Source organism: Balaenoptera acutorostrata, chromosome 19 (assembly GCF_949987535.1).
Source record: "Balaenoptera acutorostrata chromosome 19, mBalAcu1.1, whole genome shotgun sequence".
NCBI lineage: Eukaryota > Metazoa > Chordata > Mammalia > Artiodactyla > Balaenopteridae > Balaenoptera > Balaenoptera acutorostrata.
Window position 1 is genome coordinate 28,730,374 of NC_080082.1, and position 17,387 is coordinate 28,747,760.

The 17,387-nt window shown below is 44.0% G+C and overlaps 1 protein-coding gene across 6 annotated transcripts in view; it reads right to left on the reverse strand.

The window, feature by feature from the left end:
• Positions 1–17,387, reverse strand: part of SLC12A3 (solute carrier family 12 member 3) — a 59,093-nt gene that overhangs the window by 5,768 nt on the left and 35,938 nt on the right. For 5 of the 6 annotated variants that reach the window (XM_007167571.3, XM_028162911.2, XM_028162912.2 and 2 more), the window contains one exon: positions 15,571–16,472. The exons of the other annotated variant lie outside the window; for it this stretch is intronic. In XM_007167571.3, the coding sequence (XP_007167633.3) occupies positions 16,331–16,472 (142 nt within the window). In that variant the 3' untranslated portion in view covers positions 15,571–16,330. Of the gene's footprint in view, positions 1–15,570; positions 16,473–17,387 lie in introns of those variants that run through there. 6 annotated transcript variants of the gene reach the window in all.

Below are 17,387 nucleotides of genomic sequence, written 5' to 3' on the forward strand. Positions count from 1 at the left end.
TCAGTAGTTGTGGCTCACGGGCTCTAGAGGGCAGGCTCAGTAGTTGTGGTGCACGGGCTTAGTTGCTCTGTGGCATGTGGTATCTTCCTGGACCAAGGATCAAACCCGTGTCCTCTGCATTGGCAGGCAAATTCTTAACCACTGCGCCACCAGGGAAGTCCATGCATGGTGCACTTCTAAACTCAGCCCTTATAAGGTTTAAAAATGTACCTGGGGTTCATTTACTTGATAAGCTAAACAGAATTATCATATGACCCAGCAAGTCTACTCCTAGGGTTATATCTAAAGGAATTGAAATCAGGAATTTAAACAAAAACTTGTCTATGAATATTCACAGTGGCAACATTCACAATAGCCAAAAGGTAGAAATAACTGAAATGTCCAAGAACTGATGAATGGATAAACAAAATGCGGTCTATCCATGCAATGGAATATTATTCAGCCATGGAAAGGAATGAAGTACTGATACTTGCTATAACATGGATGAACATTGAAAACATTGTACTAAGTGAAAGAAGGCAGGCCCAAAAGGCCACATATTGTATGGTTTTTATTCATATGAAATATCTAGAATAAGCAAATCCATAGAGACATAAGCAGATTAGTGGTTGCCAGGGGTTAATGGAGGGTGATTGCTTAATGGGTCCATGATTTCCTTATGGGATGATGGAAATATTTTGGAGCTAGATAGTGGTGATGGTCGCACAACATTGTGAATGTGCTAAATGTCACTGAATTACACACTTTAAAATAGTTAACATGGTGAATTTTATATATATATACACACACACACATACACACATATATTTGGAGTAGACATTAATTCCTTTTATGTTTTAATTGAAGTATAGTTGATTTACAATGTATATATACCTTGATTTACAAGGTATATAGCAAAATGATTCAGTTATACCTACTATATATATGTACATATATATGTGTGTATATATATTCTTTTTTATCATTTAGTATGATAATCTCTAGGTCCATCTATGTTACTGCAAGTGGCATTATTTCATTCTTTTTTATGGCTAAGTAATATTCCATTGTATATGTTTCTTTTTTTTTAGCCACACCGCACAGCTTGTGGGATCTTAGTTCCCCAACCAGGGATTAAACCCGGGTCCTCAGCAGTGAGAGCAGAGTCCTAACCACTGGACCACCAGGGAACTCTCCCATTGTATATGTTTGCCACATCTTCTTTATCCATTCATCTGTCAACGAACATTTAGATTGCTTCCATGTCTTGGCTATTGTAAATAGTGCAATTGATACTATGAGGTGAATTTTATATTATACAATTGAAAAAATCAGAAGTCCTACTTGGTTCCCTCTTTCCTGTTGAATGCTATTTCACAGCCTTTCCTCCAATGGAGGGAGGAACTCAAATAAAATAACCGCCACCAGACAACAAAAATCCTTCTGATTACCGCAAAAAGGACGGGGTAGATGAATGGGTGGTGTCTGCTTGATTCAATAATCTCTGTCACAGAGCACATGCTTGGCTCTTCTCTAGACTGCAGGTGCAGCCAGCTCCAGGTTTATGACTCTCCTGGCTGCTTGGGTTTGGTTCCAGGGCAAACACCACTCAGGTGGGCCCTGCCCTCCAGGTCTGCATCCTGGGCAGGATCATGGCTGAACTCTGAGGCCCAGGAAACCTCAAAAGCCCGCACTTCCCCATCACAGATGCCAGTCCAGCCCTCTTCTAAATATTCTGATTGTAGCCCAGCATTTTACTTTAAAAAGAAAAGAAAAAACCCATATTTATTCATCTTAAGTTTTATAGTACCTTTTCATAAATACAGAATCTTTCCTGTACTCTAAGTAAAATTTTGACTGTGTGTTAGTTTCTTTCTTTTTTCTCTAGCAAAACCCTCAGCTTCCCCAAGCTGGTTTCAGACTAGACCTAGCACTTAGGCAAAGATGCATAAGACTACAGAGATAGCTATAGCAATATAGCAATATTCTTGTTAAAATGGTGGGACTTGTTACTTTCCTCCATGAATTCCCTTGCTCAGCCCTCCCATTCAACTCTGGACTTTTCTTTTCCCAGCCCATAACAAACATCTCCACTCATTCCCCTCTTATCTCTGCCCTGGTTCCCTCAGCTTTCCCTGCCCCAGGCCTACATCAATCACTCAGGTCAGCAAGATTTCACCTGCGGGTCTGGTTCTTTGTAAACAAGCTCTGGCCCCCTCCCCCTGCACCTTGCCCTATTCCCCAAACCTCCTTATGTTAACCAACCCTACCTTTCTCCAAGACAGGACCCTTGAACATCTCCCGTTGAAGGCAGCCCTGTCTCCCCCTCCTCCTCCCCATTGTTGCTTCTAGGCTGGTGTGCATCTCAGCAGCCACTTCTCACCGGAAGGCTTACCTGACTGCAAGTATAATCTCTTGACCTCTAGGGCTCTCTTCCAAGATCACAAGCTTCCCTCCCATCCCTTCCCCATCTTAATAATTCCAGCTTCCAGATCATACTCCTTTTCATTCAGTTCTACTTACATTTATCTCTGCTCTGCTCCCACTGCTCATTGGCATAATCCATTCCTTTGCCATTCATTCATTCATTCGACAAACATTTATTGAGGGCCTACTCCGTGCTAAGCCCTGTGATGGGTGCTGGGGTGCAAAGATGAGTCGATGTGGTCACAATCAGGGCTGATATGCACTCACTCAGCCACTTCAGCAGTTAAGATATTGAAATACCACCATGCCAGCTGGTAAACATGCCGTGAATACCATCCAGCTGCCTCGGCCCTGAGACCTCCAGGTCTTCCTACCATCCAGTAACTCAAAGTTTCATCCCAACTGCCACCTTCATAGAGCTCACAGTCAAATGATAGACACCCTAGATTTTGCTCAAAAATGTTTACCTCCTGGGACTTCCCTGGTGGCGCAGCGGTTAAGAATCCGCCTGCCAATGCAGGGGACACAGGTTGGAGCCCTGGTCTGGGAAGATCCCACATGCCACGGAGCAACTAAGCCCATGCGCCACAACTACTGAGCCTGTGCTCTAGAGCTTGCGGGCCACAACTACTGAACCCGCATGGCAACTACTGAAGCCTGCGCGCCTACAGCCCACGCTCCACAACAAGAGAAGCCACCACAATGAGAAGCCCGTGCACCGCAACGAAGAATAGCCCCCGCTCGCCACAACTAGAGAAAGCCTGTGCACAGCAACGAAGACCCAATGCAGCACAAAATAAAATAAAGTTTACCTCCTGCAGAATCTCAAACTTTGAAATGCACACATACTGACCACAAACTACCCTGTATTCTTCTCTGTCTCCCTCTCTCCCATTCCCACTGAGCAGCCTTTTCGTCCTCCTGCTACCAGCCCCTCAAGTCTTCTCAACTCTTGCAGCTCACTTCCAGCGTCTCCACCCATCTTGGAGCGCGTGGTCAGCCATTTTCATGTACTTTGGTCATTCTCCTTGAATTCCTCGTGCCTTGGTCTTCCATCCTTCTTGCTTGGCCAGCCCCATCACTGGGGAACATGTCCCCTGCATTCTACACATTTGCTTTCTGACCTGGTGCTCGGGAGACCTGCCCGAGGCACAAGGGCAGGTGTCCTGAGAATTTTGCACCCTTGGACTAGCAGAGATAAGCTATGCCTTCCCTGCTGCTTGGCAAAGTTTCCGCCACATTTTATTGTTTCACCATTACTACCTCTTCATCAGTTATTCTCTTCATTGGCTCTTAAATCTTTCCCCTCAGACCTATAAATACACCCAGATCTCTCTTTATCACTCCCACCTGTAACAGAGACATTGACTGCTCGATGAATACTCACATGTTCCCCCCAGTTTTCCAGACTCGTGCAGGGAGGTGGTGCCACGTGACTTACTTGGCTAATGGACTTTGAGTGGAAGTAACAGGTAACTTCTGAGCTGAAGCATTTGAAAGCCAGGGCATGACCCTCCTACTCTCTTTTCCTTTCCTCAGTGAGTTAGAAGCTACTGACTGAGGTGATAGCCTCCCAAGACGGGAATAGTTTGGATCATTGAGTCTTGAGGTGGAGAAGAGGGCTTACCCAGCATAGGAATATTTGTAGGAGAGAAATCAGTCTTTGTCATGTAAGCCACTAACATTTAGTGGGTAATTTATTACTGCAGCAGAGCCTACCATGATCCTGACTGATACACCCCCTGATATAACAACAATCAAAATGCTTTCCCTGGAGTCTCCTTTCCCTTGGAGTCTCCTCCAAGTTTCCACCTTATTTTTTCTCCCCTTATTTTCCTTATTTTTCTCTCCATTGCTGGGTTACTGAAGCACAGGTCAATGTGCATGTCGGCTGTTTTCCTTTCCCCTCCACCAATTATTCCTCAATCTCTGGTACCTGAACCACCACCTTACCAAATTATTCTCTGTAAGGCTCCCAGTGATTCCCAGAACTGCAATTCAGCAGCGGCTTTACTTCTGCAGTCGGCTGCCATGAGGGTCGACGATACTGTGCTTTTTCGATCTCTTCTCTGGTACCTTCTAAGGCCCGTGATTACCTGGGCTTTCCTCCTGCCTCACCAATGATCTTTTCTAGGCTGCTTTGCTTGCTGCCTCTTCTTCCTCCTACCCCTAAATGTAGCCCTTCCCAAGGTCCAGCCTCCAGCCCTCTCCATTCTCTTTACTTTCTTTCTTGGTGATCTCACCCAAGGTATGACTTCGATTTCCTGTCTTTTAGTGTTGACTCCCAAATCTACGATGGTCTCTGTTCTTACAGTGTCAGGCTAACAGTGGACACCCTGAGCTCTTCCTGAGCTCCGGGACCACAATTCTGACCACTGGGATGTCTTCATACTTAAAGTGTCCAAAACCAAACCCACCTACTTGCTCATTTTCTCCAGCAGAAAGCCTATTACCTCACCCTCCATATTACATGGTTTGTTCATTCTTACAGCTGCCCAGGCTCAACTCCTGGGGTCCTGTTCCTTCCACACATACATCCAGGCAATTCCCAGTTCTGGAAGATACTATCCTTCCTCCTCTTTTCCCTGCTCTCCGCCACTCTTAGAGTGTTGAGACTTGCTGACTTGCCTTTGCAATTCTGCACAGCCTCCTCTCCGGGTGCCCTGCCTTTTCTCCTCCAGCCTCCTCCATCTCCTGTCTGGCCAAGCTTCCTCAGGCTCACACTGCCCCTTCACCTTCAGTGGCTCTCCAGTGCCCCTGAGTCAGTTCTGAGCGCCTCAGCCTCTCAGTGGGGGCCTTGCACATTATAACCTTCTCAATCTTATTTTCCCCGGGTACGCATCCCTCATACACCAGGAAGACTGGTTTATTTCTTGTTCTCCAAACATACCTAGTAAGCTGTTCTTACTCTGGTCCTTGCTCAAGGCATCCTGCCACTTGGGTTACCTTTTCCCATCCCAGCTCCTATTTCTGTCTATAGAATCCTACCGACTGTTCAAACCTATTTTACATATCATTTTCTCCAGAGAGAGTTTCTTAATTCCCTTGACCTTAGTGTTTGCTCCCTCTTTTGCATCCTTAAGAGTGTTTTATTTTGTAACTCTCCTATGAGAAAATGAAAACCACTTGTCCTTTCTTGCCACCATCTTTTGTCCGTATGATGTTCTGCTCTTCGGCCTCCCAGCCAGGTGGTTCTTCTTAACGCTCTACCACGTGATATTTTTAGAAACTGAGTTTGTTGTGGCTCCCTTTCAGGAAGGGGCGCTCATGTCATGCTTGTATTTTTTTTTTTTTTTTAATTTTTTTTTTTTAATTTTATTTATTTATTTATTTATTTATTTATTTATTTATTTATTTTTGGCTGTGCTGGGTCTTCGGTTCGTGCGAGGGCTTTCTCTAGTTGCGGCAAGTGGGGGCCACTCTTCATCGCGGTGCGGGGACCGCTCTTCATCGCGGTGCGCGGGCCTTTCACTATCGCGGCCCCTCCCGTTGCGGGGCACAGGCTCCAGACACGCAGGCTCAGTAGTTGTGGGTCACGGGCCCAGCTGCTCCGTGGCATGTAGGATCTTCCCAGACCAGGGCTCGAACCCGTGTCTCCTGCATTAGCAGGCAGATTCTCAACCACTGCGCCACCAGGGAAGCCCCATGCTTGTATTTTTAGTCATAAGGTTGACCCTCACTTCAAGTGGGCAATTAACAATGAAGCCGGTGGCTGGGCTTTCCTGGGCCCCGTTTCTGTAAACACTTTTGAAGTGGGCAGTATGTATTTTCTGATATCCTGAGCTATACACATCTACAAGTGAAACCTGGCTGTTTTGCATGTGCTTGGGGGCCTCCCAGCCAGGTGGTTCTTCTGGAACAGCCCAGCTATTCTCTTCCCTGTGAAACCCACCTCTCCCTCCTAGCCACACGAGAGGCCAGGCAGGTGTGTAAAAGGGAATTCAGTCCAAATGGGGCTCTCCATGCTCTAATGAGACCCGTGGCTCTCTGCCTGGGAGGCGGAGCTCAGAGAGCCTATCTGGTGGAAAACAGGCACTGCTGTACTTACGTCAAAGCCATGACAAGTCTGGGCAGGAACTGAAAGAGGATGTGAAATCTGGAGGCTGAAATGCCAAGGGGAAAATCAGGAGCTATCTGAGCAGTGGATTCTGGGGGAGATAAATGAGGAGTCCCGTCTGCAGTGGCCGTTGTGGCTGCTGGGGGGGGGGCTGGGCCCCAGCTCTGATGACCCAGCTCTCTGTGGCTTTCCATGCACAGTGCAAGGGTGGACTACTCACTAACGTGGAGTATCTACTCGTCCAAAAGCAGAGAAAGACACACACACACTGTAGACCAAAATCTCGTACCCTCTCAGGGCCCACTATGCCCAACAATGACTTGGAGGGCCTTCAGAGCCTCTGAGCACACAGTAGGGCAACAGGAAGTGGTGGGCCAAGTGGGGGGGGCTGAAGAATGTGTCCTCCCCCAGACCCCTCCCCTCACTTCCACAACTTTGATCAACCATGCGTGGGCCAAACCACAGCCAGCAGCAGGCCAGCTGGCTGGTGACACATGCTTTGGTCCAATTCTCTCATTTCACAGACCGAAGCTCAGAGAGGTTAAGGGGGCATAGCTGAGGTCACAAGCCAGTTTTGGGGGGAGACAGAAACTCAAGTCCAGGTTCCTTGGTGGCCACGCTGTGGCTCTTTCCACTCAATCTCTCCACCCCTCGGTTTGAGGCAAGATTGAAAATTCTGGGAGACTTTTAAAAAGACTAAAGGGGGATTAAGGTTTTACTGAGCTCTGACCGCCACAGCAACAGTCAGCTCTACCCACCACCAGAGCCTCCCATCAAGCCTCTTAGATAGCCTCAACCACCAGAGGGCAGACAACAGAAGCAAGAAAAACTACAATCCTGCAGCCTGTGGACCAAAAACCACAGTTACAGAAAGACAGAGAAGATGAAAAGGCAGAGGGCTATGTACCAGATGAAGGAACAAGAAAAAACCCCAGAAAAACAACTAAATGAAGTGGAGATAGGCAACCTTCCAGAAAAAGAATTCAGAATAATGATAGTGAAGATGATCCTGGACCTCGGAATAAGAATGGAGGCAAAGATTGAGAAGATGCAAGAAATGATTAACAAAGACCTAGAAGAATTAAAGAACAAACAAACAGAGATGACCAATACAATAACTGAAATGAAAACTACACTAGAAGGAATCAATAGCAGAATAACTGAGGCAGAAGAACGGATAAGTGACCTGGAAGACAGAATGGTGGAATTCACTGCTGCGGAACAGACTAAAGAAAAAAGAATAAAAAGAAATGAAGACAGCCTAAGAGACCTCTGGGACAACATTAAACGCAACAACATTCGCATTATAGGGGTCCCAGAAGGAGAAGAGAGAGAGAAAGGACCAGAGAAAATATTTGAAGAGATTATAGTCGAAAACTTCCCTAACATGGGAAAGGAAATAGCCACCCAAGTCCAGGAAGCGCAGAGAGTCCCATACAGAATAAACCCAAGGAGAAACACGCCGAGACACATAGTAATCAAAGTGGCAAAAATTAAAGACAAAGAAAAATTACTGAAAGCAGCAAGGGAAAAACGACAAATAACATACAAGGGAACTCCCATAAGGTTAACAGCTGATTTCTCAGCAGAAACTCTGCAAGCCAGAAGGGAGTGGCATGAAATACTTAAAGTGATGAAAGGGAAGAACCTACAACCAAGATTACTTTACCCAGCAAGGATCTCATTTAGATTTGATGGAGAAATCAAAAGCTTTACAGACAAGCAAAAGCTAAGAGAATTCAGCACCACCAAACCAGCTCTACAACAAATGCTAAAGGAACTTCTCTAAGTGGGAAACACAAGAGAAGAAAAGGACCTACAAAAACAAACCCAAAACAATTAAGAAAATGGTCATAGGAACATACATATCGATAATTACCTTAAACGTGAATGGATTAAATGCCCCAACCAAAAGACATAGACTGGCTGAATGGATACAAAAACAAGACCCATATATATGCTGTCTACAAGAGACCCACTTTAGACCTAGGGACACATACGACTGAAAGTGAGGGGATGGAAAAAGATATTCCATGCAAATGGAAATCAAAAGAAAGCTGGAGTAGCTATACTCATATCAGATAAAATAGACTTTAAAATAAAGAATGTTACAAGAGACAAGGAAGGACACTACATAATGATCCAGGGATCAATCCAAGAAGAAGATATAACAATTATAAATATATATGCACCCAACATAGGAGCACCTCAATACATAAGGCAACTGCTAACAGCTATAAAAGAGGAAATCGACAGTAACACAATAATAGTGGGGGACTTTAACACCTCACTTACACCAATGGACAGATCATCCAAAATGAAAATAAATAAGGAAACAGAAGCTTTAAATGACACAATAGACCAGATAGATTTAATTGATATATATAGGACATTCCATCCAAAAACGGCAGATTACACGTTCTTCTCAAGTGCACACGGAACATTCTCCAGGATAGATCACATCTTGGGTCACAAATCAAGCCTCAGTAAATTTAAGAAAATTGAAATCATATCAAGCATCTTTTCTGACCACAACGCTATGAGATTAGAAATGAATTACAGGGAAAAAAACGTAAAAAAGACAAACACATGGAGGCTAAACAATACGTTACTAAATAACCAAGAGATCACTGAAGAAATCAAACAGGAAATAAAAAAATACCTAGAGACAAATGACAATGAAAACACGACGACCCAAAACCTATGGGATGCAGCAAAAGCGGTTCTAAGAGGGAAGTTTATAGCTATACAAGCCTACCTAAAGAAACAAGAAAAATCTCAAGTAAACAATCTAACCTTACACCTAAAGAAACTAGAGAAAGAAGAACAAACAAAACCCAAAGTTAGCAGAAGGAAAGAAATCATAAAGATCAGAGCAGAAATAAATGAAATAGAAACAAAGAAAACAATAGCAAAGATCAATAAAACTAAAAGTTGGTTCTTTGAGAAGATAAACAAAATTGATAAGCCATTAGCCAGACTCATCAAGAAAAAGAGGGAGAGGACTCAAATCAATAAAATCAGAAATGAAAAAGGAGAAGTTACAACAGACACCGCAGAAATACAAAACATCCTAAGAGACTACTACAAGCAACTTTATGCCAATAAAATGGACAACCTGGAAGAAATGGACAAATTCTTAGAAAGGTATAACCTTCCAAGACTGAATCAGGAAGAAACAGAAAATATCAACAGACCAATCACAAGTAATGAAATTGAAACTGTGATTAAAAATCTTCCAACAAACAAAAGTCCAGGACCAGATGGCTTCACAGGTGAATTCTATCAAACATTTAGAGAAGAGCTAACACCCATCCTTCTCAAACTCTTCCAAAAAATTGCAGAGGAAGGAACACTCCCAAACTCATTCTATGAGGCCACCATCACCCTGATACCAAAACCAGACAAAGACACTACAAAAAAAGAAAATTACAGACCAATATCACTGATGAATATAGATGCAAAAATCCTCAACAAAATACTAGCAAACAGAATCCAACAACACATTAAAAGGATCATACACCACGATCAAGTGGGATTTATCCCAGGGATGCAAGGATTCTTCAATATACGCAAATCAATCAATGTGATACACCATATTAACAAATTGAAGAATAAAAACCATATGATCATCTCAATAGATGCAGAAAAAGCTTTTGACAAAATTCAACACCCATTTATGATAAAAACTCTCCAGAAAGTGGGCATAGAGGGAACCTACCTCAACATAATAAAGGCCATATATGACAAACCCACAGCAAACATCATTCTCAATGGTGAAAAACTGAAAGCATTTCCTCTAAGATCAGGAACGAGACAAGGATGTCCACTCTCACCACTATTATTCAACATAGTTCTGGAAGTCCTAGCCACGGCAATCAGAGAAGAAAAAGAAATAAAAGGAATACAAATTGGAAAAGAAGAAGTAAAACTGTCACTATTTGCGGATGACATGATACTATACATAGAGAATCCTAAAACTGCCACCAGAAAACTGCTAGAGCTAATTAATGAATATGGTAAAGTTGCAGGATACAAAATTAATGCACAGAAATCTCTTGCATTCCTATACACTAATGATGAAAAATCTGAAAGAGAAATTATGGAAACACTCCCATTTACCATTGCAACAAAAAGAATAAAATACCTAGGAATAAACCTACCTAGGGAGACAAAAGACCTGTATGCAGAAAACTATAAGACACTGATGAAAGAAATTAAAGATGATACCAACAGATGGAGAGATATACCATGTTCTTGGATTGGAAGAATCAACATTGTGAAAATGAGTATACTACCCAAAGCAATCTACAGATTCAATGCAATCCCTATCAAATTACCAATGGCATTTTTTACGGAGCTAGAACAAATCATCTTAAAATTTGTATGGAGACACAAAAGACCCCGAATAGCCAAAGCAGTCTTGAGGCAAAAAAATGGAGCTGGAGGAATCAGACTCCCTGACTTCAGACTATACTACAAAGCTACAGTAATCAAGACAATATGGTACTGGCACAAAAACAGAAACATAGATCAATGGAACAAGATAGAAAGCCCAGAGATTAACCCACGCACCTATGGTCAACTAATCTATGACAAAGGAGGCAAAGATATACAATGGAGAAAAGACAGTCTCTTCAATAAGTGGTGCTGGGAAAACTGGACAGCCACATGTAAAAGAATGAAATTAGAATACTCCCTAACACCATACACAAAAATAAACTCAAAATGGATTAGAGGGGCTTCCCTGGTGGCGCAGTGGTTGAGAATCTGCCTGCTAATGCAGGGGACACGGGTTCGAGCCCTGGTCTGGGAAGATCCCACATGCCACGGAGCAGCTGGGCCCGTGAGCCACAATTGCTGAGCCTGCGCGTCTGGAGCCTGTGCCCCGCGACGGGAGGGGCCGCGATAGAGAAAGGCCCGCGCACCGCGATGAAGAGCAGTCCCCGCACCGCGATGAAGAGTGGCCCCCGCTTGCCGCAACTGGAGAAAGCCCTCGCACGAACCGAAGACCCAACACAGCCAAAAATAAATAAATAAATAAATAAATAAATAAGAAAATCTTTAAAAAAAAAAAAAAAAATGGATTAGAGACCTAAATATAAGACTGGCCACTATAAAACTCTTAGAGGAAAACATAGGAAGAACACTCTTTGACATAAATCACAGCAAGATCTTTTTCGATCCACCTCCTAGAGTAATGGAAATAAAAACAAAAATAAACAAGTGGGACCTAATGAAACTTCAAAGCTTTTGCACAGCAAAGGAAACCATAAACAAGACGAAAAAACAACCCTCAGAATGGGAGAAAATATTTGCAAATGAATCAACGGACAAAGGATTAATCTCCAACATATATAAACAGCTCATTCAGCTCAATATCAAAGAAACAAACACCCCAATCCAAAAATGGGCAGAAGACCTAAATAGACATTTCTCCAAAGAAGACATACAGACGGCCACGAAGCACATGAAAAGATGCTCAACATCACTAATTATTAGAGAAATGCAAATCAAAACTACAATGAGGTATCACCTCACTCCTGTTAGAATGGGCATCATCAGAAAATCTACAAACAACAAATGCTGGAGAGGGTGTGGAGAAAAGGGAACCCTCTTGCACTGTTGGTGGGAATGTAAATTGATACAGCCACTATGGAGAACAATATGGAGGTTCCTTAAAAAACTAAAAATAGAATTACCATATGACCCAGCAATCCCACTACTGGGCATATACCCAGAGAAAACCGTAATTCAAAAAGACACGTGCACCCGAATGTTCATTGCAGCACTATTTACAATAGCCAGGTCATGGAAGCAACCTAAATGCCCATCAAGAGACGAATGGATAAAGAAGTCGTGGTACATATATACAATGGAATATTACTCAGCCATAAAAAGGAACGAAATTGAGTCATTTGTTGAGAAGTGGATGGATCTAGAGACTGTCATACAGAGTGAAGTAAGTCAGAAAGAGAAAAACAAATATCGTATATTAATGCATGTATGTGGAACCTAGAAAAATGGTACAGATGAGCCAGTTTGCAGGGCAGAAGTTGAGACACAGATGTAGAGAATGGACATATGGACACCAAGGGGGGAAAACTGCGATGAGGTGGGGATGGTGGTGTGCTGAATTGGGCGATTGGGATTGACATGTATACACTGATGTGTATAAAACTGATGCCTAATAAGAACCTGCAGTATAAAAAAACAAACAAAACAACTAATACTAAACTTTCATTGGGTTATTTGTATGGAAATATGTTAATATAAATGTTTCAGACATTACATGAAATTTCTAAAAATCTTATATTTGTATTTGTATGGAAATATGTATGGAAATATGTTAATATAAATGTTTCAGACATTACATGAAATTTCTAAAAATCTTATATTTGTATTTGTATGGAAATATGTATGGAAATATGTTAATATAAATGTTTCAGACATTACATGAAATTTCTAAAAATCTTATATTTGTATTTGTATGGAAATATGTATGGAAATATGTTAATATAAATGTTTCAGACATTACATGAAATTTCTAAAAATCTTATATTTGTATTTGTATGGAAATATGTATGGAAATATGTTAATATAAATGTTTCAGACATTACAGGAAATGCCTAAAAATCTTATATGTTCTGGTATAATGTTATAAGTAATAATCCTAGTTGTTACTTTAAAATGTGTATATCAGAAATAACTAATTTTCTTGTCAACTGCATTATTATGAACTTTCATCAAAACTTAAAAAAAAAAAAAAAAAAAAGAAAAAAAAAAAAAAAGACTAAAGGGACTTCCCTGGTGGTCCAGTGATTAAGACTCTATGCTCCCACTGCAGGGGTCACGGGTTCAATCCCTGGTTGGGGAACTAAGATCCCGCATGCCGCACGGCACGGCCACCAAAAAATAAAAAAGACTGAAGAAAACAGGTTCCCTGTGTGTCTGCAAACACATGTAAGAGAAGCAAAGGGAAAACAAGTGGCTCCTGTAAATGTCCATGTGGAAATCTGGCAATATGACCTACAGAACCAGTGGAAGCTCAGCACAAAGTTCAATCCAGGGTTGAAAAAAACAACAGTTTTTTCATAACACTCAGCATAGTTGAAACACAGTGTGTTCCAAAACAAATAAATTCTGTTGACTGAGTAAACGTATTTTTATTCATTTCATTGTTTTTCACCTTACTGTTAACTCAAGGCTTTAAAAAAATTTTTTTTAATTAATTAATTAATTAAATTTATTTTTGGCTGCGTTGGGTCTTTGTTGCTGCACTCGGGCTTTCTCTAGTTGTGGCGAGAGGGGGCTACTCTTCATTGTGGTGCATGGGCTTCTCATTGCAGTGGCTTCTCTTGTTGTGGAGCACGGGCTTTAGGCGTGCGGGCTTCAGTAGTTGTGGCTCATGGGCTCTAGAGCACAGGCTCAGTAGTTGTGGCGCACAGGCTTAATTGCTCTGCAACATGTGGGATCTTCCCAGACCAGGGCTCGAACCCATGTCCCCTGCATTGGCAGGCGGATTCTTAACCACTGTGCCACCAGGGAAGTCCAAGGCTTTTTTAAAAAAATTAATTTATTTATTTATTTTTGGCTGCATTGGGTCTTCGTTGCTGCGTGTGCGCTTTTCTCTAATTGTGGAGAGTGGGGGGCTACTCTTCACTGTGGTGCATGGGCTTCTCATTGCGGTGGCTTCTCTTGTTGCGGAGCACGGGCTCTAGGCTCACGGGCTTCAGTAGTTGTGGCACGCAGGCTCAGTAGTTGTAGCTCACAGGCTTAGTTGCTCTGCGGCATGTGGGATCTTCCCGGACCAGGCATCAAACCCATGTCCCCTGCATGGGCAGGCGGATTCTTAACCACTGCACCACCAGGGAAGTCCCCAAAGCCTTTTTTTTTTTAAACAAAGCTATTATCATTGTTCAACATTTGGTTTCCAACATGGTGAACTTTTTTTTTTTAATTCCCAAAGGCAAAGCATTCTCTGCTCTTGAATCAGTGTCTCCCTGAGGTCAGAGGAGGGAGCACCTGTTTGCCAGGAAATGGTTTTCCATGAGGCTCTAGAAAGGCAAGCATCCCCTGATGGAGCCTTTGCCTTATCTGGAGATGCAGTTGGTCCAGGTCCACTGAACGGCTCAGAGGCAGCCCCCTCTCCGTCCTTCAGGAGCTCAGCCAGGCGCTCCGCTCCCTCAGCAAAGGCCTGATGTAGTAACAGGACAGTGGGGCTTATCACAGCCTGGGAACCCAGGGCCTTGGTCTCTGCAGTGGGACGAACACTAAAGTCCTTTGAGTCCCAACCCCAAGAAAGAGACTTTCGCCTTTATGACTAAGTGGGTGCTTCAGTGCACTTGGAGGGGGTCAACCAGACCCCAAGATGCCTGGTTCCTTGGCCACCCCAGTGCTATTGGAAGAAGGCTCAGCCAGTGGAATCCCCCAACAGCTCACCCTTATGCTGCTTGGGTACGTCTGAGCTGAAATGCCCTTTCAGAGAGCCTCACCCCCCAGCATTGGACATACCTTAATGTACATTCTGCTCCTGCATCCCAGGTGGTGGTGCAAACACTCTTGGGGGGGTTCCATTCACAGTAACCTGAACACACTTACCTGAGCAAGGTTCGTCTCCCCCAGGTTCTCTCTCTTCTCTGAGCCCCATCTTACATTCCCTGCACTACAGCCCCCTCTGCTACTTTGTTTCCATCTCTTACTGGTGGTTCCTCCTCCCTGTCCTTCCACCCAGCCTTGGGCTGGGTTTGGACCTTTCTGATTCTTTGCCCAATGTTCCCATCTTTACACCCATCTCTCTGCTTCCCCATTCCTGACCCACCAAACCTGCTCCCCCAACCAAACCTGAAATTTAACACTCCTCCAGGAGACTTCCTAAACCATGCCCCTCCTCTGAAGCTCTTTCCTGACACACCCACCATCCATACCCCTCCTCCTGGTGTTTTTGTTGGTTCCCTTTCTTTCCCTGTGGGATGAGCTGGGGAAATGGCAGGGATGCCCACCATGGCCTTTCTCCAACTAGATGAACTCCCTGTTGTGTAGAAAAACACAGGGCACAGAGGAAAGTCTAAGCTGTATTTTTCAAATCATGAGTCAGCACCCATTAGTGGATCCCAAACTCATTTTAGTGGTTTGCAACCAACATTAAAAGGAGAACAAGAAATAGAAAGAATAGAAAATACCAAAGTGCGTCACTCATAGTAAGGATAAGGATTGCTTTGTGACACTTCAGTTTCACTGTGTTTGTTCCAAACCTCAATGTAAAATAGATTTCTTACTGTGGGTTGCAGTCTGAAAAAGTTTGAAAGTCCCGGTCTACCAAAGAACCAACCACAACACTGAAGACGTGCTATTGAAAGCGAAGGAAGTGAGAGGTGGTTAAATAAATTTGCATTGTTATGGAGGCTCAACGAGCCCCGTATTCCCCCTGTTAAGGGCTGTAGGTGGGGTGCTGCCCACTTTCCTGACATTGGAGGGGGGAGGCGTGTTTAGGGGGTGCTCCCAGCAAAGGTCTGTAGAAACTGCCAAAATTCACACACTCAGCACTGACTCAAATTTGTATACAAATCAAAGATTGAAATCTTAATTTGCTGTAATCAAGAGCAAAAGAAAACTTAAAAGGAATATGAATCCACCAGACAGTTTTCCAGACAGCTCCACCTGCTACTTCTCCAGCCCAGAAAAACAAAGCCCAGAGGACTTGTCTGATGGGAGTGGGGTCTAGCTGAAATTTGGAAATGTACAAGTTTCTTCCATCAGATCATCAGATGCCACCCCTTAAAGTGCGATGGGGCATGTGTCCTGTCCCCGTGGACAGGTGGGCGCCCCCTGCACCCTGGCTTTGGGCAGGCGCAGCCGAGCCCAGAGTTACTGGCAGTAAAAGGTGAGCACGTTTTCCTGGTTTCCTCGGATCAGGACGACCGGAGGTCTGAGGTCCTGGGACAGCGTCTCCAGCCAGGCCATGTAGAGCGAGCTCGGGCACTTCCCCTTCCTCCCTATGGGCAAGGTGCTGTGGGGCAGGAAGAAGCAGCAGATGGGGAATTACCAAGGGGCCTTCCTCACACGGCCCAGTTCCTGGTTTGCTTTCTGAACAGCATCTCTGTTTATTGGCCCCTTCAGAGCTCTTTCTTCCCAGCCACCCTAAGAATGACCTGCTGCTCTCCTTGAAAGCATGACCTGAAATGTACCTTCAGCCGCAAAGCATTTCTTTTCCTTTTTTTTTTGGCTGCGCCCCGCAGCTTGTAGGATCTCAATTCCATGACCAGATATCGAACCTGAGCCCTGGCAGTGAAAGCGCTGAGTCCTAACCACTGGACTGCCAGGGAACTCCCACAACGCGTTTCTAAACAAAGCCATGGCCTGTAAGGTCCCCATGATCTGGTCCCCACCAGCCTCCACAACCTCACCTCCCACCACCCGCAGCCTCGCTCACACCACTACAGTCACAGAAGCTTCCTTTCCACTCCTGAAAAAAATGGCAAGCTTGCTCCTGCCCCAGGGCCTTGGCATGTGACGTTCTTTCCACTCAGAAGGCAGTGTCCCCAGCTCTTCACCGGGTTGGCTCCTTCGATTCCCTCGGGTCTTGGCTCAAGCGCACCTCCTTCTCTGATCACCCTCTTCGATCCCATCTTCCCATCCTTCTTTATCATGTCACCCTGTTTCATTATCTTCATAGCACTTCACACTCTCAAATCCTATTTTTACTTATTTGTGTGTTGTCTGTCTCCCCCCACTAGAATGTATGTTCACTCACGAGCAGGCTGGGTCTGTCTTATCCGCGTGTGTCTAGAACACAGTCTGACACAGTGACGCTGTATGCCACTCATCCGGCCACTCAGGTCATGCCAGCCTCGCCTCTCCAGCTACACACCTGCCTGGGGCCACAACAAAGTGCTATGTTCACGTGTTTCAGCTGAGCGGCCTG